The sequence below is a fragment of the Suncus etruscus genome, chromosome 2 (genome assembly GCF_024139225.1).
Source record: "Suncus etruscus isolate mSunEtr1 chromosome 2, mSunEtr1.pri.cur, whole genome shotgun sequence".
Classification (NCBI taxonomy): domain Eukaryota; kingdom Metazoa; phylum Chordata; class Mammalia; order Eulipotyphla; family Soricidae; genus Suncus; species Suncus etruscus.
Window position 1 is genome coordinate 128,691,038 of NC_064849.1, and position 25,764 is coordinate 128,716,801.

Consider the following 25,764-nt stretch of genomic DNA (forward strand, 5'->3'; position numbering starts at 1 on the left):
AAATTCAACAGGAATATCAGAAGCTTTTGTGTTTTGTACCGATTTCATGTGAGATTTGAGGTCATTTCTAAGGGTAATAGTTCTGTCAATAGTATGTGACCGAGGCTTCCCCGTATGTAGTGTGTCTCTCTATGTGCTGAATCTTGTGTCACCTGGTCACAGAGAGGGCTTTCCCAGGATTAACCATACTGTCTCTGTTGTTGTCATCTGTTGTTGAGCGCAAAAATCCAGTGGCTGATATTTTATTTAAAAAGAGAGAAAGAAAGAATTTGGTATTTCAGTTTTCATGGTGAGCATCTATGAGAGTAGAGCAGCAGGAGGTAAGGAGTTATTGTACACGAGGGACAGAGAAAGGGGTGGGGTGGCCAGTTGTATGTAGGAAACTAAAAATACCCAAAAAGCAAACAAAATCTTCCTATATCCTTTTTGCAGCTATTTTGGAAAAGACTCTGAAAAGTCAAATAACATCTTTAATCAAGAGCCATAGTATTAGGTCTTCTACTACTAATGATACTTTTCTTTGAGCTTCTATTTACTTTGCCAGGCTTGAAATAGCTGCAGTTATTTTTGACTTTATGACTATTGTCTGGGAACTGAGTGTAGGCTGGGAATAGCTAGACTGATTACACTCTTTAGACATAAGAAGAGTTTACAGATGTTCCTGTGGTGGTATTCCATGGTTACCTCAGTTAAGTCTATTCAGTAGGAGTGTGGTATGACCCTATTATTCTAGAGTACATCACCTCCAGCATGCTGTTGGAAAAGCTGAGTTGGCCCTGTTTCTTGAAACAGGTAAAGATACATCAGAAAGTCTCAGATGAAATCTCTTTAATTCTCAGAAAGAGGAGAGTGAACCGGCTAAAGCATTTCTACCCTGTCTACCTCAGGGACCAGAAACTTTTGTGAGACTGGCTTGGTTTGTTTGTTTTTTTAAACAAACAAATAAACAAACAAACGAATCTGATCAGAGTGACCACTCGATCAGTCTTGGTGTAACAACAGAATTGGCTAAGCTCCTAAGTAGGCCTTGAGTTCTGTGCATATAATTTACATAGGAAACACAACATCTGGGGCAGGGGTCCTCAAATTTTTAAACAGGGGGCCAGTTTACTGTCCCTCAGACCATTGGAGGGTCTGACTATAGTAAAAACAAAACTTATGAACGAATTCTTATGCACACTGCATATATCTTATTTTGCAATGAAGAAACAAAACAGATACAAATACAATATGTGGCCCGCGGGCCATAGTTTGAGGACCACTGATTCTGGGGTGTTCAAGTTTCTGTCTTGAACAGCATAAGTAAGTAGGCTTAAGCTTCTTCCAGATCTTCAGGCCTTTCTACTAAGATCCCTCTGTCCTCCAATTCTAAGTTCTGTTACTTTTTTTATATGTGACTTAAGGCTGTCTCTTGAGACATGTAGGCCTTATAGCTCTTTGTTCTCTGGCAATGCTCAGATGGACAAAAACTGCTGCTTTTCCACCATCTACTTGGCATCAGTGATGAATCTGAAAGAGACTGCCATTTATCTAGGCATGAGCAAAATGTTAAGAGAGGAAGTTACCTGACCTTCAGCCCCACCTTTGAAGAGTTCTTTCTCCCACCACCTAGCCTCTGACCTCTCAGCCATTTCCATGTTCTCTCTTACTTACTCATTGTAAGAAAGATTGCAAATGACCACTGGGATTTAACTAAGTTTCCTGGGGCTTCCCTTTCCTCCTCCTGCAACTGGGATGGATGAGCTGCCAGGATCATGCTTAGCACATATAGGATGATGAGAGATTTGAGCTTTTGCGACTATACACTTCCAAGGCAGGCACTGGCACCCCGTGCTATATATACCCCAGGCCCAGGTACCAGTTTTTTGTTGTTTTGGTTTTGGGGCCACACTCAGTAGTGCTTGGGGCTTCCTCCTGGCTCTGTGCTCAGGGATAGGGGTGACCATTTAGGGTTACCAGAAATTGAACCCAGGTCAGGTATTTGCAAAGCAAGCTTTCTATTCATTATATTGTCATTCTAGCATCCTAGTTACCAGTTTTTAACCAGCTATTCTTAGATCTTTATGAATGAATAGAATTTATAGCATAGAACTCATATGCAGCTATCAAAAATATATGACTATAACTGCCTCATTTGCAAAGCCTTTTTAAATAAAAGGTATTCTGTAGCCATTACTCAGTCAGTATTACTGGACTCTTTGAGGCTTCCAAGTACAGTCTCATTAAAAAAGGATTTTTATACTGTCATCTGCACTAATAAATCATGGCTAAGTCCCCTGCAGCCGCCTGCAGGAGCCTGGTTCCCCCTCAAATTCTGCATCTGACTTCAGTGTGTGCCTCAGTGGCTCAGGTCGGGGTTTGTGACCAAAGGAGTGAGCACTGTCCTGGAGAAAGCAGTGATCTGCAAGAGAACCCCCAAGATGGCAAAGCCTCTCTGAACTGAACAGAAGCAAGTCAGAAATGAATGTAGAAAGTGATTGTATATGTGTGACTTTTTATAGGAGAACCTGGTACTTCTCACAGATGCCAAAACCTTTATTTGCCTTCTGATTTGCACTTATTCTAAGCTAGATTTTAATTTTTGAAAGTTTATTGATTGATTGATTGGTTTTGGGACCACACCCAGCGGTGCTCAGGGGTTCCTTACTCCTGGCTCTGCACTCAGAAATTGCCCCTGGCAGGCTGGGGACCATATAGGATGCTGGGAATCTAACCGGTTTCTCTCTGGTTGGCCACATGCAAGGCAAAAGCCCCACTGCTATGCTATCTCTCTGGCCTCTCTAAGCTAGATTTTTAGGCTATTTTTATTGTTGGTCTTCTTATTTGCAAGGCATGTTCTTTACCACTTGACTTCATGATGCTCCAGGTAACATATGGTACCAGTAATAAAGGATTGTTTTAACCCCTGTATTATCTTTCCTCAGAGAAAATAGAAGAGCCAGGTATGAAATTGTATCCTGAATCTTATGCAATATTATTGTAGTAATAAAATCAATTCAATTTTTTATAAAGAGAAAGGAGAATAGAGTAGAATTTGCTAGATCACTTTCCATCACTTTTGCAACTTGGGATTTAGATTTTTTTTCCACTGTGACTCTCTGTTGGTTCAGAAAACCTTTATCACTGCATTGAAAGTACCCCTCAACCAGATATGATGAAATTATGTTAGAAACAAATCACAGTCAAGTTTCATACATTTTCCCCCTAGATTAATTTTTTTGAATCTTCAAATATAGTTGTACAGCTAACAGTGCCCATAGTAAGGTGAATGTGGTTCTGGAATATTTGGGGGCACCCCATGGGCAGTTAGTGACCTTGTGAAAATCTTGTAATTGCCTAGAAAATCAAAGTGAAACCTTGCTAATGGCGCCCTAATTTAATTCTGTGAAGAATCACAAGGTGTGGCTGAATGACCAGAGGCAGAATTCAGTCTACTTGTGAATTCAAACAACTCCTGACACTTTGGGATGTAGGGCAATGTGAACTGAGCATTTAACAGAGACTTTGAGGACCGAACTGGAAGTGGAATTTCATGCTGGGTAGATAGATAGGACATGTAAAAAAGGCCAAGGAAAGGAAAATGAACTGGGATATGAGGCCGGCCCTGGTGTGCTGAATATTAGTCCTTCAGCTCCAGGAAACATAAGATGCAAGGTAAATAAGAATCAGATGTGGCAGACAAGGATGGATAAAGTATAAATGCACTTCTGATTTGTAAGCCTGTGGGAATTAGCCCTTGCATCTCTCCACAATGGAATGAAGCAGATCACAGAAATAACAGTATTTTGGTGTTGGGCTAAGGCTTCATGTCAAACAATCTAAAAAGAACCAAAATTTAAAATGTACTGCCAGGGGGCTGGAGAGATAGCGCAGTGGTAGGCCATTTGCCGTAGGCGCTGAAGGACAGTGGTTCAAATCCCGGCATTCCATATGGTCCCTGCCAGGATCGATTTCTGAGCGTAGAGCCAGGAGTAACTCCTGATCACTGCCGGGTGTGACCCGCCATTCCCAAAACAAAACAAAACAAAACAAAACAAAAAAAAGTACTGTCAAGGAGGCAGACAGGGTTGGGGGTTGAATGGGTGGGAGGGGACATTGGTGGATATAGGATGATACCTGAAATTCAAGCATGAATAACTGTCAATCCTGGTGCCTTAATATTTAAAAATAATAATAGATTCGAAAGGAATTTGGGGGAAGATATGGTAAAGGGTGTGTGAATAGAAGACTCAAAGGACTGGGTTACAAGCTTTGCACTTGAGAATTTAAGTTCTATGCCAGCATCTTGAACTGCTAGGAGTGACCTTTCCACCACCTGCACTGCTGCATATAGCTCCCCAAACTCAAAACCTGAATATATAACCAGTAATTTGGAAGATAGTGCAGGAGTCAAAGGCCTGGATTTTATCTCTAGATCTGCCAGGTCCCCCAAGCACTACCAAGTGTTTTGAGACTCCTGAACACTGCTGGAGAGACTCTGGGGGGCCTCCAGAACCAGTGGGCCAGAAGTGTACTATATCCTTGGACCCTGCCATTGAATCCCAGCCCAGTTGGCTTTGAGAGTCATTGAGAACCAGTCCTGAATTCTCTGGGCATTGTTTGGAAGATGCCCCTACTTCCCAAAAATGATTTGAGCAGATTTACTGGGCCCAGCTGGGTCATAGACCTTAATATCCACCTTTCCACTGCTAGTTTCAAGGGGTCAGGTGTGTGGCAGCAAGTGAACTGCTTCATGTAAGCACAGCTCTCAGTTCCCCAGCCTCAGCCCTCTGGTTCTGAACACTGATGTACAGAAGGCATTTTCCTGGCAGGTGGCCACATATATTGCTATGCCCCAACCTCACTTCACTGAGAAAATCAACTCAGTCACTTTCTCCCTGCGCCAGGGCTAAGGGTGTCCAGGGATTGGTAATTACAGACACACAGTTGGTTATTTCCTGTGTCACCTGTCTTTTCTATTTTTTTCTCAATCGCCCAAATATCAGAAACACTAATTTGATTTTCATTTTGAAGGTGGCTGGTTTGGAGAATGACTCATGTGGTGATTTATTTCTGAACTGTTAAAAAAAAAGGGTGACAAAGCAACCCTTCTCCTAAATTTGATCAATGGCAGCATTTGATGGCAAATTAAATGCCAGATAAAACTGTCAAATGATTCCAAGAATCAATACTGACTGGAAAAAATGGCCCAAGCATTTAATGAGGTCTCTTGCTCCCGAGGGAAATAGCACTACTAGAGTTCAGACCTTAGAACAGTAATACATAAAAGCAGCACAAGAGAATTTAAATAAAGCTCCTTTTTGTATCAGTTTTGATCAATTCCTCAGCTTTACTGCTGTGGCTTCAAAAGGAGACCACAGTACCAACACAGAATCTCTTGGGGGGAACTTTGGAAATGCAAGTCCTGGCTGTTCATTGCCTTCAGAATTTTGTGCAGTTATCCCCTCAGGGAACTGAGCTATACTACATTTGAAGAACTGCCATCTTTTCACACAAACAGAAGACAAAGTGTTGCCTATAGACTAAGCAAAGACATGTGAGAGATGGATCTGCCTTCTGTGAGTGTGGGTGTAGCTGTGCTTTAGAGATGAATTCGAAAAAGCAAGTCTAAGTGGTTATTGTTTATTGTCATTGAAATATTCTGCAGACAACATGGGTTGCATGCTCAGCATCCTTATGATTCCCTAAGCACTGCCAGGAGTAAAACTTGAGCTCAGAGCCAGGAGTAAGCCCTGCACACAGCTGGTTGTGACTTTAAAATATCAGGATAATAACATATGTATAGGCTAATTTGGTCTGGGGTGAAGGGGGCTGTGGTACTCCATATTTCCATTACCTTCTTGGATTTTTTTCCTGCTTTTACAACCTCATTTTTTTGTGGGGAGTCTAAAAGCATGTATTGAAAGCTCCTCTTGTCTTGGCTGTGGAATCCTGAGATGCCCAGGTCAACTATGTGCTCACCCAATATACAGCCAGGTTTATGTGTACCATGATGGAAGTTGCTGTCTTAGCAAGTACCATCACTACAGATGCTAGGAGCACTGTGATCAGGGGTGTGGCCCTCCCTGAGCATGTATGTGGCACCACATGGGTGATCTTTTCCAAAGGCATATGAAAACCCATAGGTTAAAAACCATTTTCTGAAACCTACTCTGATCTCAGAAAGTTAAGCCTAAATGTTCTTTTTTAAATTTAAACACCAGGTTGTTCATAATACAGTTGCATTGTTTTTGTTTTTTTAATTTTTTCTTTATTAAGCACCATGATTCCATACATGATTGTAGTTGGGTTTCAGTCATAAAAAGAACACCCCTTGTCTTTGTTTTTCACAGATAAAGTTGTTCATGATTGAGTTACAGTCGTACAATGCACAACAACCTTCATCAGTGTGCATTTCCTACCATCAATAAGTTGGGGCTAATTGTTGAATCATAGGAAAGTTCAATAGGTACTATAGGCAATTTTATTATTTAACCTAATATTTGTCAGGATCCCTAGCATGTGACAAGTGTCCTTGAAAACAAAATTAGGTGTCAAAAATATCCCAAATGCTGGTAAAATGCTACAATATATCAAGGAAATTGTATTTCAGATAAATTTTATTTTTAATAAAGTAAAGATTTTGATTTTATACATTCACAAGATGTTCTGAGAAATTTTGAGGAGCAGTGACATGAATGGGGCACTATCAGAAAACAAATTTTGCACTAGGTGCAAAGCTTGTTCAACAGACTATCTTATCTCTGTGATGCTCAAAACGTCCATCAGCCCAGTAAACAGCCCGTGCCATCTGCATCCATTATTTATCCTTCTATGAAAAAGGATAAATTAAACTCTATTAATCTTTGTGACACACTGATCAGATTATATGTACATAAATAACAAGATTTTATAAACCATGAGGTAGATCTCAAAGAGAAGGTAGTGATGCTTTTCATTTTAGCACCTTCCCTCAGAAAGAACTATCTGAGCTATGCATAGGAGTTGCTTTTGGTAGAAAAAAGTAATCCTAGGAGGAAAATTCTAAAGAGGGTAATCCACGTAAGAATCAAAACCATCATCATCTAGCACAGCAGTGTTTGCCTTGCAAGCAGCCAACCCAGGACCTAAGGTGGTTGGTTCAAATCCCGGCATCCCATATGGTCCCCATGTCTGCAAGGAGCTATTTCTGAGCAGATAGCCAAGAGTAACCCCTGAGCACCTCTGGGCATGGCCCAAAAAAAAAACCCAAAAAACAAAAACATCATCATCTAGCATCTCATTTTCTTACAAGCTCTGCTCCCCAGAAGACCTTGTGAAATGCAGAAAGAGACACTTTCTGCTACTGGAACATTTTTCTAGGAGAAGCCCAGGAACAAGTGAATAGAATAAAGGGGGGGGGCTTTAATGTAAGTAAAGCAAATTATATTGTGAAAGACACCAAACAGCAGGGGCTGGAGAATAGAGAATAGAGAGTGTGTCCATGGTTTTATGTCCAGCAAGGAGAGACTTAACTGCTGGTGGGAATGTGGAGTGGTCCATTCTTTTTGGGAAACAATATACAGTCCTCAAAAAAAAAATCTTGAAATTGAGTTTCCATATGACCCAGCAAACAACAGCTTGAGAATATAAGCCTAGCCTCTCTCCAAAGAAACAAAAATGCACTGTACTTCAATGTTCACTGCAGCATTATTCACAATAGCCATAAATCTGAGACAACACCAAGTGCCTAAGAACAGATAAGTGATAAAGAAACTATGGTAAGCTACATTATGTAATATAATATAGCTGTTAAGAAAAGTGAAGTCATGAAATTTGCTTCTTCATGGATAGACCTGAGAGTAGGCTGCTGAGTGAAATGAGTTAGAAGGAGAGGAGGGGGCAGACATCACAGGATCACTTTATATACAAGATATTATGGGGCCGGCGAGGTGGCGCTAGAGGTAAGGTGTCTGCATTGCAAGCTCTAGCCAAGAAAGACTAACCGGTTCGTTCCCCATGCGTCCCATATGGTCCCCCCAAGCCAGGGGCAATTTCTGAGCACTGAGCCAGGAGTAACCCTGAGCATCAAACGGGTGTGGCTCAAAAAACCAAAAAAAAATAATAAAAAGTAAATGAGAGATAATACCCAAAGACCAATACAAAAGGGAGTAGCATAGTCTGTGATAGAAGCTTGTCACAAACAAGTGTGGAGGGAATACGTTAGGACAGAGAAGGGACCACTATGACATATGACATATTGGAATGTTGGAAATGAATATTCTGTATAAGTACTGAGGGCTGAAAGGAGGTACTGTGGTATGCATGATACCCTTTCAGTAACAGTATTGTAAACCACAGTTTTACTAAAAGGTAAAAAGAAGTCAGAGAGAAGAAAAGAGTCTGTCATATAGCACATAGGAGTAGAGGTAGGGGAGAGGAAATTGTGGACATTGGTGTTGGGAAGTAGAAACTGGTGAAGGGATGGATGTTGGAACATTGTATGACTGAAACTCAATCATGGACAACTTTATAATTGTGTATCTCACATTGATTAACAAAAATTTTGTAAAGTGATATAATAGGCTTTATATATTTTAGTAGTTTTTTGGGAAAGTTGTACATGAGAGAGAATGGGTGAGTATGTACAGTTTAGGTTATTTCAAAGAAAATAGTAAAGAAATGTCATTGGGGGCCGGAGAGATAGCATGGAGATAGGGCGTTTGCCTGCAGTGCAGGAAGGAACAGTGGTTCGAATCCCGGCATCTCATATGGTTTCCTAAGCCTGCCAGGAGCGATTTCTGAGTGTAGAGCCAGTAGTAACCCTGAGTGCTGCTGAGTGTGACCCCCCCCAAAAAAAAAGAAAAAAAAAGAAACGTCATTGGGGGCCTGAGAGATAGCATGGTGGTTCGAATCCCGGCATCCCATATGGGCCTCCGAGCCTGCCAGGAGCGATTTCTGAATGTAGAGCCAGGAATAACACCTGAACGCTGCCCGGGTGTGACCCCAAAAACCAAAAAAAAAAAATTTAAAAAAAGATAAAAGAAAAGAAATGTCATTGGGGATGTGATTTTATATAGCCACAAAAACCAAGATGGCTAGAGTGGTTCTTACTGCACAATGGTTTGCTGCAGAAATGTCTTAAAGTCTCATCCTGGCCCATTCAGCACCAATAGAGTGCAGTGGTGAAGCTTCTAACAAAGAGACGAGGTCACTCCATCCAAAATACATGCTCGACCAACCTGTTTAGCTTTCAGATAGTCCTGAATTTTAGGGGAAAAAAGAGGGCACAAAAAGAAGGTTGCAAAAAGCTTAGTCAGGAGCTTATGCTTCTGTTGGCCTCAAGGGCCTGTTTTTGCATCTGCTTATAGGGAGCATGCTTAAGTCGGAAATAATAGTTGGAAGACGAGATTGCTTGTATATGTAGCCAGCCAGGCATCTAAAAGCCAAGGAAACCAGAAGATTATAGAGAATCCAAGAGATGCTTAGTTAGGGAAGGCTTCAAGGATACACAGACTAGACCAAACCCTGCAGCTCTTCCACTGCCCAGAGGAAAAACGAGTTTGGGAAACATAAGGTAAAAATAAGATAGATGCCAACTTATAACACCTAAATTCTCCATAACGCAAAAGAACCCAAGACATTTTTTAAAAAGTGTTAATTTCCAAGCAATGGTTGACTTATGTAAGTGGAAGGAATTAATGTGAAGTGTCCTGAAATTGTTGAGAATAAATTTGAATTGTCATTCTCTTTTACAAAAGCAAAGACTGGGGGAGGAAGGGAGGGAGGGAGGGAGGGAGGAATGGAGGGAAGGAGAGAGAGAAAGAGAGAGAGAAAGATGCTCACCACAACATACACTTAAGGTACACTCAAGAACCAAAATGATTCTGAAAGAAAAGCAAAATTGTTTCCTGGAAAATCAGGGTAAAGATGGAGAGAATTGAACTCTGTTATACAGAAATCAAGACTTGGCCTTGGGTATATGTTGGAGCTTTGTGCCCACTAGGCCAGTGATTTAGGGGGCCCTGGGAGGACAACACAGATTGAAAACTGTTATTTGGACAAGGTTGAGGCTGGAGCAGAGGGACACAAGAATAATAGCTGTGTTGACTGTAGCATGGCCATACTGCACCTTTTGCCCTGTCCTGCTTTCTGTATGCCTGTGAGCCCTTGGGCAGGGCATTCAAGCTCTGCTCTTTGATGGGTGAAGAGAAGATCAAATGCTTGCATTCAGCTCTTCTCAGGAAGGCTCCTGGGGCTAACAGGGGACCATCTAACACAGAATGCTCTGAGCAATGCCACATTTTGTCCCTCTCAGAAACTAAGAATTCATGAGGTGGAGAAAGGATGAGCTTTATACACTGGGCAGGTCTAGCAAGGTTCTCACCTAAAAGAATGAGCATTACAAGACTTTGGTTGCATATACAGGGGTCTGCACTTGAAGCTGTGAAGTGGGAACATATAGGGTCAGGTTAGCACATGCAGATGAGTCATGGTGTCAGGGTAAAACAGTATGTAGACTTGGTAAAATAAAAACAAGTCTTCCCCTGTGTGTGGTAATGAGCAAGAGGGAGCCAGGAACCAGAACTTCCTTTCACAAGGTGGAAACCAGAATATTTTTCTCATGACAGCTTGGACCCGGGTAAGGTTTTTACTGCTGTATCCTGTGCCACAGCCCAATGAGAAGGAGATAGATACACCCCTCTTCCATGTAGGCTCTCCAGATTAAGTTTTCTTTGGCTAGGTTGGTTCACAAGAACATGCTGTGAAGTCACTTTAGCAGGATGGTCTCCAATATACTAATGGGGTTGTACTGACTTTCTCTGTTGCCTTGGACCCCCGCCTGGTCCCTCTCACAAACATGAGAGGCCTAAGCAGGGCAATGAGCTGATTTAGATGGCTGAGGGTGAACCTCCCTCTCCACTCCAGGCTTAGGAGTTTGTCTTATCAGATGGGAAATCTGGGGAAGCTCCTGACATCAGCATCTGGGTTCATGTGATCTGCAGGTATCAAGTCATCTGGAATCTGTATTTGTGACAGAACCTCCATGCGAGGGCATGGGAAGCTGTGTGTTTTTCCTGCCTTGTACTCACATTCCTTTCTAGCTCTGTCTGGGATGGTTTCCTATCCCACCATCCTGTCAGCCTTTCTCTGTTCTCCCACATTTCCCCTCAGAGGGACTAGGAAACAGCAGCCTCAAAGTAGCAGCATTCCTACTCTCATGACCCATGGGAACCCCTTTCTGTGCCTGCTTAGAGATAAGGTACGATGGAGGAGTCCTGGAGAACATCACTGGCTCTTGGAGCAGTTCCCTGGTTCTGTTTGTGAGCTCCTGACTTGCTGGAACATTTACATCACTCTGAGAAGGGAGCCGTAGGCCACTCTTGCTGGGCTGGACTGGGCTGAGCCTAGCTGATCTGTGGCCAGAGAAAATTGGATTCCTTTCAGGGCAGGGGAGAAAGATGATGCTTGAGGCCACTGCTGAAAAAAGGGTCCCCACACTTCATGCTGGCCACCTTTCTTCTTTCCTTGTCTCCTATTTCTGCACTGCATAATTATGGGGTTCTGCGAAAGGAATGTTTTGATGTTATTCCAAATTAAATATTGTTATTAAAAGCTTCTGGGAGATAAGGTTGATAATTGTTTAGTTCCTATACTAAGTACTTTTTGTCTCTTACTTTTATCCCTTCAGTTAAAGTTTGGCACATGGTGTTGGAGTTAAGAGGCCTCCCTGTGTCGAAAGCTTCAGCAAGCAACACAGGGGAGACCATGGATCCATGTGCTTTTAGCTTGTCCAAATCACAGACCAAAGTGGTGTCTCAGAAACAACACCTCCCTCTTGATTATTTCTAAACATAAAAGGACACGTGTATCTCCTTTATATATCTCAGATGTATTCCCTTAACATCTAAAATTTTTTCAAACATTCTCATATAGTGACAATTTTGCCCATTGTTTTGTTATTTGATTGTTTGATTTTCCCCTTTGAGATCTGTTTTATAAGCAATACCAGTAGAAGAGTATCTCTGTATAGATTTCATGTTTGAACCAAGTTACGGGAAATGTTGGACTTTATTTGTCAACCCCCAGATGCACCAACAATATCTTGGCATTGCTTCTTTTTTGCATAGGCACATTAAAATGGGAAAATAATATATATGCAAACAAGTTCTCATCTAATAGAGATGGGAACACAAATTTGGTAATGCAATTAGGCCTTAGACCCTGAACATTGGCATAATGATTTGGCTTAGGCCTCAGAAGAATAGGCATCGCCCACACACACCTGAACAACCATCTATGGAAACAACCACAATTGTCTATTACATTACCAGGATCCAAGCTCTACCAGGGAAGACCTACCACTGCTTTGGCATTGACTTACTCCAAAGAGTGCTCTCAACACCCAGACGACTCAGCAACAGCCTGCTTGCAGGGCAGATCACTCTGCATTTAATGGTATGCTGAAACTAGAGAATGCCCACATCAGCCTGACATCAATGAAAAAAATGCACAGAATCCAGAATCTTTAAATATAAGAATCTGATACCAACAATAGCTAAAATGTGAAAAAGTTTCACTGGGAACACGGAGAATGACTCGGGTTGGACAGACTGGTATACCTGGAACCCAGAGTCAGTCTTATGCCAATAAACTTCTGGGGTGAGGCCTTTTTGTAATCAGGTCAAGGATTTTTTTCCATTTTCCCCATTTTTCTGGATCTATGCAAACAATGGCGATTGCCACTATCACAACTTTACTATATTTTTTTACTCTTATCTTTTAAGGAAAAAAAATACAATTTACTGAACTTAAAAACAAATAAGTGTAGTAGAATGCCTGTCTCGAATATAGGCAGGGGATGGGAATGGGGGAGGGGGGAATGTTATACTAGTGAAGGGCGATGTTTTGTTTGTGACTGTAACCCAACTATGATCATGTTACTTAAATAAAAAATATATTAAAAAAAAAAAAAGAGGCCTCCTTGTGAAAACTCTCTGGAGTTCTGGGGGCAAGGTGCTGACTTACATTTAGCCAACCTAATTCAGTGTCCAGCACCACATAATTCCCAGATCACTGCCTGGAGTGGACCCTGAGCACCCCACCAGGTGTAGCCCCAATCCCCACTCCAGTGAAGAGTAGAGTTGAACTCACACTGTGCTTTTGTTGGTTTTACCCACACCCCTTAATTTTTTTTTTATGAAACAGGCTTTTATTTGGGGGAGGGTACTTGGGCCACACCCTTTGGTGTTCAGAGGTTAGTCTTGACTCCAAGCTCAGGAATCATTCTTAGCAGTTTCAGTTGAACCTGGGTTAGCAAGACATGTGTCCTGCCTGCTGTTCTTCCAGTCCTGAAAACAGGTTTTACTCTCAAAGTAGTGGATGTTTGCCATCTTTCCTGACTTCCTAAAGCTTTAACTTTTTCTCCTGCATTTCCCTTTTCAAGTCTAGATCTGTGATGTTTGCTTCTTTACCAAGGATATTTTTCTTGTGTTACATCAGAATATTGAATTATTTTCCCTAGAAACCTCTCTGTCTCTCATCCTGGCTAGGGCAAGCATGTTTAGTGGGTGAGACTAGGGTAGTAGTGGGAGCAGGTGCCTGAGGGTGGTTGATGGGTGGGCTTGGGGGGTAGGGTGGGGTTCTATCTCTTGCCAGAGCCCCTGCCCTGACTCAGTCCTTGTAACCTGCCCATCTGTGTCATGTCTCAAGCTCCTCCTCCTCCACATAGATCTAGGAGTTTTATTCTTTAATTTCTACTTCTAAATGATGTTTTCTATGTGTTACTTTTTAATTTTTGTTGCTTTGGGCTACACCTGGAAGTACTCAGGGATTACTCTAGGTTTTAGGGATCTGATATGCCAGGGATCAAACCCAAGCCTACTGCATGTAAGGCAAATGTCCTACTCACTGTACTGTTGCTCTGGCCTCCATGTTTATTTTATATGAAAGGAAGTTGTAGGAAGAAAGTGCTAGATTATGGACATGAGTGGAAATTGAAATTAAATATTCAACCAGAGGTATTAAGGGAATTATGGTTTGTTCTAGAGACAATGTCAAAGGTTTTATTGTTACCAGAAATTCTTTACATTATGGCTCTGTATCCCTTAACACTAGTGTGATTCAGGAGTCCAACACTCTCTCTGTGCTATTTTTTATTGAGGGAGTCAACACCCAATAGTGCTCAGGGATTTCTCCTGACTATATACTCAAAAAACACACTTAATGGGGTACAGGGACCATATGTAGTGGCAGGGTTCAAACCCGGATTGGCTGCATGCAAGGCAAGCTCCCTGCCCACTGTACTCTTTCTCTCTGGCCCCTGCTCTAAAATATCTAAATAAGCAGCTGCCTGCCTGTGCCCTGCAGAGATGTTATAATCTCCTGAGTCACAGAGTAAGTGGGCTGCAATGAGGGATTGTGGGTGGAGATTTGTGAGGGCAGATTTGAGCATTATCATCTTTGGGTATCTTGAGCTTAATGGTTTCTTAGTAGCAAGTGTTTTTTAATTCAACCCTAATTGACATCTTCTAAAACTAGAAGAGAGCATATATGTGTGCATACATGCATGTATGGTTTACATGTTCATGCACCTGTGTAGATGAGTAACTAATTGCAGAGAAGAGATTCCATTAACATCCTACAGATGATATACTGGAAAATAATATTTTACTCTAAGATTTTAATGTCAGCTGGATATAGTAAAACCCAACCCCCTAAAATAGTCCCTCCTTAAAAGACACTTAGATTTTATGAATCTGTCAAATGTTCACAAAAGAAGAAAAAATGTCCCAGGGATAACTTGAGGCTTATCTGAGTTTCAAGCATAGCCTGTGGGAAGAAACAGACAATAGTCCTGTTGTCTACAGGGAAGTTATGCTTCTTTGAGATGGATCCCCCACCAATTCTCCTTTGATGTCAGGAGCCCACTCCCTTTTGTCAAAGACATTGTTCCTCATCCATTTATACCCCAGGTTAAGGCTCCAAACCTGTACTTTCTGGTGTAAGGACCCAAACCTTTTCCTTCCCAAGGAATCCAATGATGTGATCAGCTCTCCTGAGACCCCACCTTGGCTCCCTGAGGCCCCTGAGGAGAAGGAGCCATTCTCTGTCTGCCTCTCACACCCTCCCTGAAAGCTGTTTCTGGAGAATGCAGACCGCAGGCTGCTGTCAGCACAACTTTGCTGAACTTCTTTTCTAAAGCCCTTGAATGAGACCTTTGCTGGCTAGCAAGAAGCCTGTCTCTTAGAATGCCTGGCCTGTTTCCCAGTGTGAAACATTCCCCAAATATGCCACTTGGTGAGTGTCCCAGCAGACAGAGCCCAGAGCCGCCTGCCATCGGGAGAGCTGGCATCTACTCTGGGTGCTGGGGGTGGGGTCCTCTCGAGCCACTGGCCCTGGGTTTGCCAGTTGCTGAGCAGGTCCCACCCCTGGTTCCATCTGGAGCAAGAATGTCCCAAGAGTCCACTGTGATGATCGCTGTAAGCTTTTCTTCCTTTAAATCCCCTCCTTCATGCAAGACCAAGCTGATAAAAAGGCTTTTGTAAAGGAGCAGCCTGAGTCTTGGTGCAAGTCTGTGTCACTGCTGTCAGGATTTCCAAAGATGGACAAAAGAAACGGCCTTAGTTGAATTCCTGGGCAAACAAGTTTGAAAGTTGGCTGGGAAGGAGTCAAGGTAAACGGCTGCTGTCATGTTATGAGTTTTGTTTGCAAATCATGACAAGCATTGTCATGATGGTAGGGAATGATAGGAGAATCCCTCTCCAGGGAGTGCCTCACTGCCCATCTGGGTGAATTAGTACTCAGGCTGACAGAATTTAGTAGTTGAATGTCTGCTTTGCAAGTTTATATGGGCAAACAGAAAAAATTAAAATCCAAACCAGAACCATTCAGGCTGCACATTGCTGTTGCTTAAGGATGCCTTTTGGAAGGTCCTTAGTGAGGGACATTATACAGACCCCTCAGGAAAGAGGGGAAACCTGATTCCTTTACCATCTCATGAGGATGAGAGGTTACCTGGTTATTTTTGTATCCAGCATTACTTTTGTGGATCCCTGAAAAGTATGGTCATGACTAATATAGCCAGACCTGAACATATAATGTCCATTATTAGCTCATCTTAGTCCTTTTGAATCTCTTAGAGTCTTCCTTTTAAAGAAGTCACGAGGGGCCAGAGCAATAGTGCAGCGGTAGCGTGTTTGCCTTGCACACAGTTGATCCAGGATGGAGCTCGGTTAGGTTCCCTGCGTCCAATATGGTCCCCCAAGCCAGGAGCAATTTCTGAGTGCATAGCCAGGAGTAACCACTGAGTGTCATCAGGTGTGGCCCCAAAACAAAAACAAACAAACAAACAAAAAAGAAATCATGGAAAAACTTAGAACTTTTTTTGTTTGCTTTTTGGTTTTTGGGTTACAGCCAGCAGCACTCAGGGGTTACTCCTGGCTCTGCACTCAGAAATCACTCTTGGCAGGTTTGGGGGATTATATAGGATGCTTGGGATCGAATCCAGGTCAGCTTCATGCACAGCAAATGCCCCACCTTTGGCCCCAAGAATGGTTTTCTGTTTTTTTCTTTTACCCAGTTATTATCTTCTCATTGTCTTCTTCCATTTGATGTTTCCTTGCTTTAAGTTTTAAACATATTTGTCAAAAGCAAGACCAACTAAAGCAAAATCAATGTTCAAAAATTGCAGTCTGTAGCATTCATAGTTAACAAACATTCTTTCTTATGGTTTGTTTGAATGTTTCTGTCTTTGAGACACAACCGTTTGCTTACTCCAAGCAAATGTGCAATGTTTCTTTATTTTTTTTTTTTGCATATGGAAACACCTTCTCTTACTTTTTTCATCTTTAAGGTGATGTTCTGCCCACTCTGCCCTGTTGTGTTTTTGTCAGTTTCTTTTTCCTAATACTTTCTAGCCTCTTTCAACTGTAAACACATCTCTTGTTTTCAGTCCCCTGGATTTTCTCTTAGTGTCAATACTTTATCCCCCCGCCCCCCAATTCTGGATTTAAATACTAGCACCTGTGAACAGTGAAATACAGAACTCTACAGCCAGTCAGATTCTGGCTGACTCTTTGCTAGTTGTGTGACACTGGGCCATCAGCTCTCTTTTCTAGTTTTTATTATCCTTCATAGGAAAAGGGAACATTCCCAGTACTTATGCCAGGGATTGGGGGATAAAAGAAGATCTATGTGAAGTGTTTAGACCAATGGCTGTCCTATGGTGTTTATTTTGGATTTCCTTCTCATATACCAATGGGGTTTAGTGTTAAATATTCACTGTTAAGAAAGAAAAGACAACAAAGAATGGGCTTACTAATGGCAAAGGATGGTATTTCAACATGTTGTTTTTGTAAAACTCTGGTCCCTGGGGATGGATATAAAGAAAAACATCCTTAATTTACCCCACACCACTTTCTTTTTTTTTCAGTCTCTTAATGAAGGTACAATTTGCATGCCATACAATTCACTTATTTAAATGAGTGGGATAATGCTGGGACTGGAGAAATAGTCCAGCAGTAGGGCACTTGCCTTGCATTTGACCAGCCTGAATTTGAACCCTCATATCCCAAGGCCACCAGGAGTGATTCCTAAGTGCAGAGCCAGGAATAACCTCTGAGCATCACTGGGTATGGTTCAAAAAAACAAACAATGAAATCCCAAACAAACCAAAACACATGACCAAAAGTTGTTGCCACATTTCATTATAGAAATGTTAATGTTGTGATAAATGTAGATACCAGATCACTTAACATTTTTACTATGTTTTTAAATGTGTATTTCAGGGATGTTCATGATATTGTGCAACCACCCCTCTAATATTTCTAACTTTGTGAAATTACCTGCTGAAGAGATTTCCTGTAAATGGAATGATGGTACATACACACAATAACTTATATGTATCTGGCTTATTTAACTTACAGTGATTTTTTTAGGGTGTGTTCATTTTGCAACATGCAAACATCTTCCATCTTTATAGCAGGATAATAGTTCCTTGTATGACATACTATGTTTTTTTATCCAACTCTAGAGGAACACTTAGGTTGTCTCTCTGTTTTGGGCTATTGTGAGCAATCTTGCAATCAATATTGGCTTCTAAATACCACTTGATTCCCCACTTTCAATTTTTCTAGTTCTGGAATGGTCAGGTCACATAATAATTTGAGTTTTACTTTTTGAACAACCTCCCACTTTTCCCTGAAAGTTGCTTATTGGTCAGTCTCTCCAGTTGGCATTTTCTCCTTTAGTGTGTATCTCCTTCATATCCCGATTCACTTGCCCTTATTTTGTTTGTTTGCTTTTGGGGGGCCACACCATGATGCTCAGGGGTTACTCCTAACTCTGTACCCAGGAATTACTGGCAGTGCTTGGGGTTCCATAGAGGATGCTGGGGATCAACACAGGTCAGCCACATGCAAGGCAAATGCCTTTCCTACTATACTATTTCTCCAACCCCTATTCCAATTCCACTTATCCCCCAAGTTCTAGTTATTTTCATGTAGCAGATATATTTGTGGAATTTTTTTGTTTGTTTTTTGTTTTTTTTGGCGGGGGGGATCACACTCAGTGGCACTCAGGGGTTACTTCTGGCTCTGTACTCAGAAATTGCTTCTGGCAGGCATGGGGGACCATATGGGATGCTGCAATTAGAACTGATACCCGTCCTGGTTCAGCTACTTGCAAGGCAGACACCCTACTGCTGTGTGCTATCTTTCCAGCCACTACAGATATACCTATTCTCCCACACAACCCTTTTCTCTGCCTGAAATCAGTTTGCAGAACTTAACTTGCTTCAATCACACATGCACTTAATCACTTCCATCTCCTCATCCTGGAAGGATGAACTTGGTAGCAGGTCAACTAGAGGCTTCCATCTACTTCAGACTGAGTGGTTTCAACCACAGTGTATCCCTTACACTTAAAAACACATAAAATTGTCAGAAGTTATGGGCAAGGAGCACTGTTCAGACCTTTCTCATCCTACAATGTTGTAATGTTCTCCGTCAATTTTGCTTGTCCTTAGGGGCAGTTTGCTCACTCATCTAGTGGGAGAGTTGTTCCCCATTTTTCATTCTCCACTTTTCCATGAGCAAGTGAACTAATTAATGGATACCCCAACAGACTGTAAGCCCGCCTCAGACAGCCATTCTGGTTGGGGGGCTAATTGTTAGCCAGGGTTTCTGGATGTCATTCATTTTACAATAAGGCTCCTAATTAATCTCGGCAGCGTTCTCACCAGAAGAAAGGCTGATAGGGAGAAACATCCCCAATTACCATGAGAAAGGAAATGTCAAGAGCCCTGCCGAGTTTTCCTGGCATCCACCCCTGTCTCAGATGGAAGCCGCCATTAATGCTCAGAGGCCGCCTGGGGATCGACCCTGAAAACCAGAGGGTTGTGAGAGAGCGAGGAGCCCCACTTTGCTCCTGTTTCCTAACCCAGTTGCGTTTCCCAAGAGCATGTGGACAATCTGGGTGAGGGGCCCACATCAGGGGCAGATCTGCCTCTGCAGTCTCCAAAGCAGGCAGGACTGATCTTATTCGGAAAAGCTAAAGGGCTCCTTTTTTGTTTGTATTTTATGCCTGCAGGACAAAAGATCCTTCACCACCGTAGTGATGTCTTAGAAACCGTGGTCCTGATCAACCCGTCTGATGAAGCAGTCAGCACCGAGGTAAGCCTCACCACTGTACCCCACACCACGAGCAGAGACCCAGCTCTTTGGAGATTGGGCAAATGGGGGAAAGAGAAGAGGAGAGCAGGTTTGGGGTGCAAGAAGGCTTCCTTTCCCCCCAGAGAATGGTTGGCTGTCTGCAACTGTAGTCCACTCCCCAGGACATCAGCTAGAAACTACTGTTTTGTCAAAACAGGGACTGTGAAATCTGGGGTACATGTGGGCGCATAGCAGTGGGCTTGAGGTGACTGTGATTCAGTGGGGAAGATAGAGATTTTGAGGCTCAGCCTTGGGCAAAGAGGAGACTCGTGTTTGGAGATTGCCATCTCCATGCAACCCTCCATCAGAGCCCACCTTGAGGGCAGGAGCACAACTGAGAGGTCAGGTGGGCTAAAATGCTGTCACTGATTAGCCAGGTGGCCTCTACAAGAAAGTTCTTGTTCTTGGCCCAGTTTCCCTATCTGTGAAATGTTCTGCTTAGAAATAGCAAGTGCTTAGAACAAAACAGTGAAATGTAAATGTTGAATCTTGCTATTATCAGTATTCTTACCATCAAGTGAAATTGTTAGCACATTTGCCTATATCTCCCCCTAGGTTGTGGACTTTCTTATTTTAGGGTGCATTTCTCCATTTTGGGGAAATGACTTGCATATCCCTGCTTTTTCCACTGGAAATAGAATGTGTTTCTCTCTTTCCCTCCTTTTATTTCTTGAATAATCTTGCTTTCCTTAAACAAACAAACAAACAAACAAAAACAAAAGAAAGAAAAAGAAAATAATTGTTGCCAGGGAGGATCCTTGGGTAAATGAGATCATGAAATTGCTTTCTCCCCACGATCACTGCAGTGGAGTTACTACCCCAGTTTTGAGCCCCACAAAATGTTGGTTTCCACTGACCCTCCTACCCTCCTGTCAGTGAGTGGCACTGTGCTGTAGGGTCTCTGTGAAATGGCTCTGATCACATACATGATGGGGCCCAGAGGTGCTTCCCATTGAGGCAGATCATTCTTTGACTTTCTGGGTTCCCTCTTATCTCACCTCTTGCATACTTCTGTAGTAAAACTGCTCTACTTTACTAAAACATAAGGAATATGTCTCAGACCCAGGGGTAATAACTGCAATTAGAAAAATTGGCACCAAGAAGCTTGTTTGACAAAGGCTCACCAGTTATCCTTAGTTGGTAAATCTCTCATTATCTGTGAAGCATAATCCTCAATGTGTGTCTGAATTTCAGAGCCTCTGAAAGATAAGCACCTGGCTAAAGCCAGAGCCAGGTCACTCAGGACAGAGTTGTGGACTTGCCATCTTTCTGCTGCTTCTCTTACAGGACAGTACCACACAGCCGGAGATGCTTCTTGGCCCTAGCAGTCCTTAAAGGCCCTATTGTTGCTTCTGCCCATAAATGGGGAAGATCTGTGATTATAGCCTGTTTTTGGAAAATAAAGATATGATTTACATACCATGAAACCCATCCTTCAATAAAAATTTATGAGTTTTAGGGGTTTTGTTTTTGTTTTTTGTTTGTTTGTTTGTTTGTTTGTTTTTAAGCCTACAGCACCCAGTATTCCGAGGCGGTCTCCCATCCAAGTACTAACCAGGCCCGACCATGATTAGCTTCTGAGATCAGGCGCGTTCAGGGTGGTATGGCCATAGACGTTTTTTTTTTTTTTTTTTTATTTGGGCCATATCCTGTTGAGCTCAGACCTTACTTTTGGCTCTGTGCTCAGAGATCACTCCTAGTTGTGGCCAGGGAACATATGAGGTGCCAGGAACCAAACCTGGCTCAGCTCCATGCAAGGCAAGCACTTTACCCACTGTGTGATCTTTCTAACTCTAAGTTTTAAGTACAGTCACAAAGTTGTTTAGCTATCCTCACCAATTCTAGAACCTGTCATCCTCCAAGATGATCTGTAATTTGTGGTTGCTTTTTACTCTTGCAGCCTCTGGCAACAACCAATTAACTTTGTTTTGCCTCTGTGGATTCACTTATTTGCCTATTTTTCAGATCATGGAATCATATAATAGGGCAGTCCTCTGTGTCTAGCTTATTCATTTAGTATAATGTTTCCTGTATTTTAACTTAAATCAGGACTTCATTCCTCTTTAGTGGCTGAATACTATTCTCTTGTTTGGAGGGATCACATGTTTATCTGTTCATCAGATGATGGGCTTTTGAGCTGTTTTGCTAATAGACTCTCATTATGGAACTTGTTTTGCTCCAACAAGCAATCATTTCTTCCTGTTTCAGATCAGCAGGACTCTTTGACAATCTCTTTAGGCCTACTACTCTCCCTATGACTCACAGAAGTAGAAAGTTAGTACAACCAAAATAAAGTTGGAGGGTTGCTGTTCCTCCAGACAGGGTACCTGGAACAGTTGTGAGAAACAGAACAGGAAAACATAGTTTACAGTATGTAAGGAACCTAGATTCTCTGTGCAGGAGATGGTGTTGTAACAGTTTCTTTGGAACATGTGTTATTCCTTGATCAGATGGTGGGGCAGTGAAAGGATCGTGTGTCTATTCTTCTATCTTCCCCTGATCTAGCCTAATGGCCAGTACTCAATTTGGGTTGACTGAATTAGGCCCATAAGAAAGATCTTAGTGCTAACGTAGATTGGTGTTTCTGTGGCAGGCCAAGTTGGCTTTCTGCCATTAAAAGTTCACTACATTGTGCAGTGTGAGTCATGTATAAGACTATGTAAAAGTTGCCCATTCAAGGGGAATCTTTGTTTCTCTCCAAGGCCCCTTGCTGATTTTACTGGAGATTGAACATGAAGCTATGTGGTAGGTATATGACTTGGAAAGAGGGATTCAATCCTAGTTGAGAGGAGCTGGTTTGGTACTCCACCTGGAAACCTGTCTTTCCTGATAAACTGGGGGACCTGGACTGTACCTCATGGCTCAGCCTATGTGATATCCAGGAATCTCGGCTGTGGATTCAGTAATAGAACCCATGACTGCCAGCTGTGGAAACTTCTTTGAACTAGATAAGAGAACCAAAGGGAGAAAGCCAACTACTGGTGCTATCTCAGTTGTAGCCAAGTGTGAACAGTGGCTTGCAGGGTGACCTGATGACCACAGCAGCTTATCTGACTCTCTAGGGGAAATGAACCAGTGCAGAGGTTCATTGGTGATAAACGTCACATGTCGCAAAAACTGGTCTTGGGACTGAGGTGCCTGTGATTCATGTCCTGCACCTTCTGCTTTCTTCTAGGTTCGCTTAATGATCACAGATGCTGCCCGGCACAAGCTGCTTGTGCTGACAGGCCAGTGCTTTGAAAATACTGGAGAACTCATTCTCCAGTCCGGCTCTTTCTCCTTCCAGAACTTCATTGAGATTTTCACTGATCAAGAGGTGAGTTCCTGTCTGGGAATACCTAGCTTAACAAGGGGCCTGGTCATGGCTGTAACTCTAGGCTAAACTTTGAAAGCCCTTCAGGGAGATAGGAAGGGAATGTCACGCCTCCTTTGAAAAGAGCAAAGCCCTGTGATCCAACGGTATTTTCATTCTGTGGCTCAGCAGCAAAAGAATGTAGAACATTCATCTAAAATTAATTGGAACCATTCTTAATGGGTCTGTAATGCAGATGGAAGGAGGGTTGGAATAGCCAATGTTTTCCAGATGGCAAAAATAATGGAGAAGTTGAAATAACAGAGCCCAAAAGAAAACCAAGGTTTCCTGTTTTCTGAAAGAATAGCCCGAAAGGTCTTTTGGACTTCTGCTAAGATTTAATTACTGTGATTTCTTTCAATCTTGTGCTTATTTTTCCTGGTCTAATTATTTCTGATTTCTCTTTATTTGAATGCCTTCTTCTAGGATTTGAACTTGGGCTATTTGAATAATCCAAGAAAGAGGGCTTGAGAAAAGGGAGGGATGGAAGAGTGTGGGCACTCTGATAACCCAAGGAAAAGAGGATCAAAGTATCCAAATCTTTTTTATTTTTTTTAGTTCTTTTTTTTATTAATTTTTATTTTTAATTATGAGAACAAAGATGCAAAGAAAGAGGACAAGGTAAAGTTACAGTGGAAGGACAATCACCCATAAACAGAATTCTCAGTAGTCCTATTGCTGATATCTTAACTTTGAACTGTCAGACAAAGAACATTAAGAAAAATAAAACAGAACCTATGTACAATTGCTTTGTCCCTCAAGTCCCCAGATTACATAATATTTCTTAGCAGCACACAACGTAATCTAAAGACTTAACACTTACGTAACTCCTTAAACATTGAAGGCAAAGTACTTTTTTACATTTCCATGCACATGCATATTAGTTTAAGTTAACCCCAAAAGGTTAAGTTTAAGCAAAGTACCCAAATGTAAGCTGGATTATTCATGTTTTTCACAGAGATCTTATTCAAGGAGTAGGATACCTGTGAAGTACTAGAAACTGTATGTTTGTGGCATTTGGTAAAAGTAGATTGTAGAATTTAATGTGGTTATTTCTGCTTAAGAATTTAGCCTGGATAGGATAAGCTCCTCTTTAGAAAATACTACTCCTCTTTAATTTGGTTCCTTTATAGGGACTGTCTGGGGCTGCCCCAGAGTGGATGGAGCTGCCCTTAGCTGAGAACAAATTTCTAAAGGACCAGGTTGAGAGGCAGTACAAACAGGGCTGTTCTGTGTCTATTTAAAATTCTTTCCTCAATTTATAAGGAGGGTAGCCCTGGCCTTGCAGGTGCTGCATGGGGCATCTGTCTCTGCATTTCATCTGCCTTAGCGCTGCTTCTCAGATCTAGGGCTCTGTGGGGTATGCATCAGAGGCACAATCTGTAATGCTGCTGCCCAGCTTCTGTAGCTTACCTGGAGGTTTCTGTGGAAAGAATATTCAAATGACATTACCCAGAGCTGCTCTGCAGCCTGTGAGATGGGCTTGAGGGGCTCCACCACTGAAAACCTTTCCTATAGTGTCCCAGCTTTTAGAAGTGATGTCAATTGGTTCTTGCATCCCACAGCAAGAAGGGGGGGTCCCAGAGATCATCACCTCTAAAGAAGGAAGACTTTGGCTCTGTCATTTTCCAAAGCTCACTGATAACTTGTGACCTGTCTTTTTCCAAGACTAATGAGACCTCAAGCTGTTTGTTTCCTATCTTGCCCCCGCATCTAATGAAGGCCCCAGAGAATCTCAGTTCACGTGCTTTGAAATGCCCAGGTTGGAACTCTGTTATACTCATAGACAGTTGTGGGGTGGCATGCACGCTTGCACATACACACACACACACACACACACACACACACACACACACACACACAGTAGCACATCCAGCACACCTTGCCCAAGTAAGGAAGAATGACCAAGTAAGACCCAAGTAAGATCTGCCTGGAAGCAGCCACATGACACAGGGACAGAACTATCCAGTTCCATGCCTTGCTGTTTAGAGGACTCTCCTGCATTCCTGCATAGGACTGCCCATCACTACCAAGCACTGGCTTCTACCCCATATCATCACTGGTTTATCTTTTGGCAGTAGAAGGTTTTGTACTTGGAGGTATCACATAGGAGGTTCATTTATTTGAAACCCCAAAGCATAATCCCTGTCTGTAAATAAGGCACAGCATTAAAAGTATTTTTTGCAATTAATAAAAAAGGAATTATTTTTACTAGCCCATAGAAGTAGAATGTGCATATATTAGGCATTTATGATAATTACAGGAGAGAAATGATCATAGCTGAGAAAGTGGGCTCTGTGTAAAGGTGAATGCTGAGGGTGGGTGCTGAAGGGCTCAAATCTTCATTATACTCAGATGGGTGCCAAGTCCAGATACTTGTTCATTATTTCTGCCTACCCCAGGACTCCTATCCCAGTGCTTTGGAGAAAGTACTGTTACTACAATAATAAGGCATTTGCCTTGCATAAGCCAACCTCGGTTCAGTAGCTCTGCATGGCATAGGGTTCCCTGAGTAGAGTAAGATATGGCCAAAAATGAAAAATCAAGGCCATATAGTATTAGAGAGTCAACTTTGGTTGTGTACATGCATTTCTCCCTAACACTGTATACATTTATTTTCCCTAATACTATGTAAATACACTTGCCATAGCTCCTTTATTCTGCCCCTTGCTCTAAGTACAGCCTTTCAGAACTATGACTGCTATTATTGCATTGGAAAAGAAGCTTACAGAATGACTCAGC

The 25,764-nt window shown here is 42.2% G+C and overlaps 1 protein-coding gene and 1 pseudogene across 1 annotated transcript in view; one reads left to right on the forward strand and one right to left on the reverse strand.

Moving 5' to 3' along the window:
• Window positions 1–25,764, forward strand: part of MAP1B (microtubule associated protein 1B) — a 106,741-nt gene that overhangs the window by 61,993 nt on the left and 18,984 nt on the right. The window contains 2 exon segments of the mRNA XM_049768747.1: window positions 19,549–19,631; window positions 22,846–22,986. Coding sequence (XP_049624704.1) covers window positions 19,549–19,631; window positions 22,846–22,986 — 224 coding nt within the window.
• Window positions 21,177–21,285, reverse strand: LOC126002921 (uncharacterized; annotated as a pseudogene).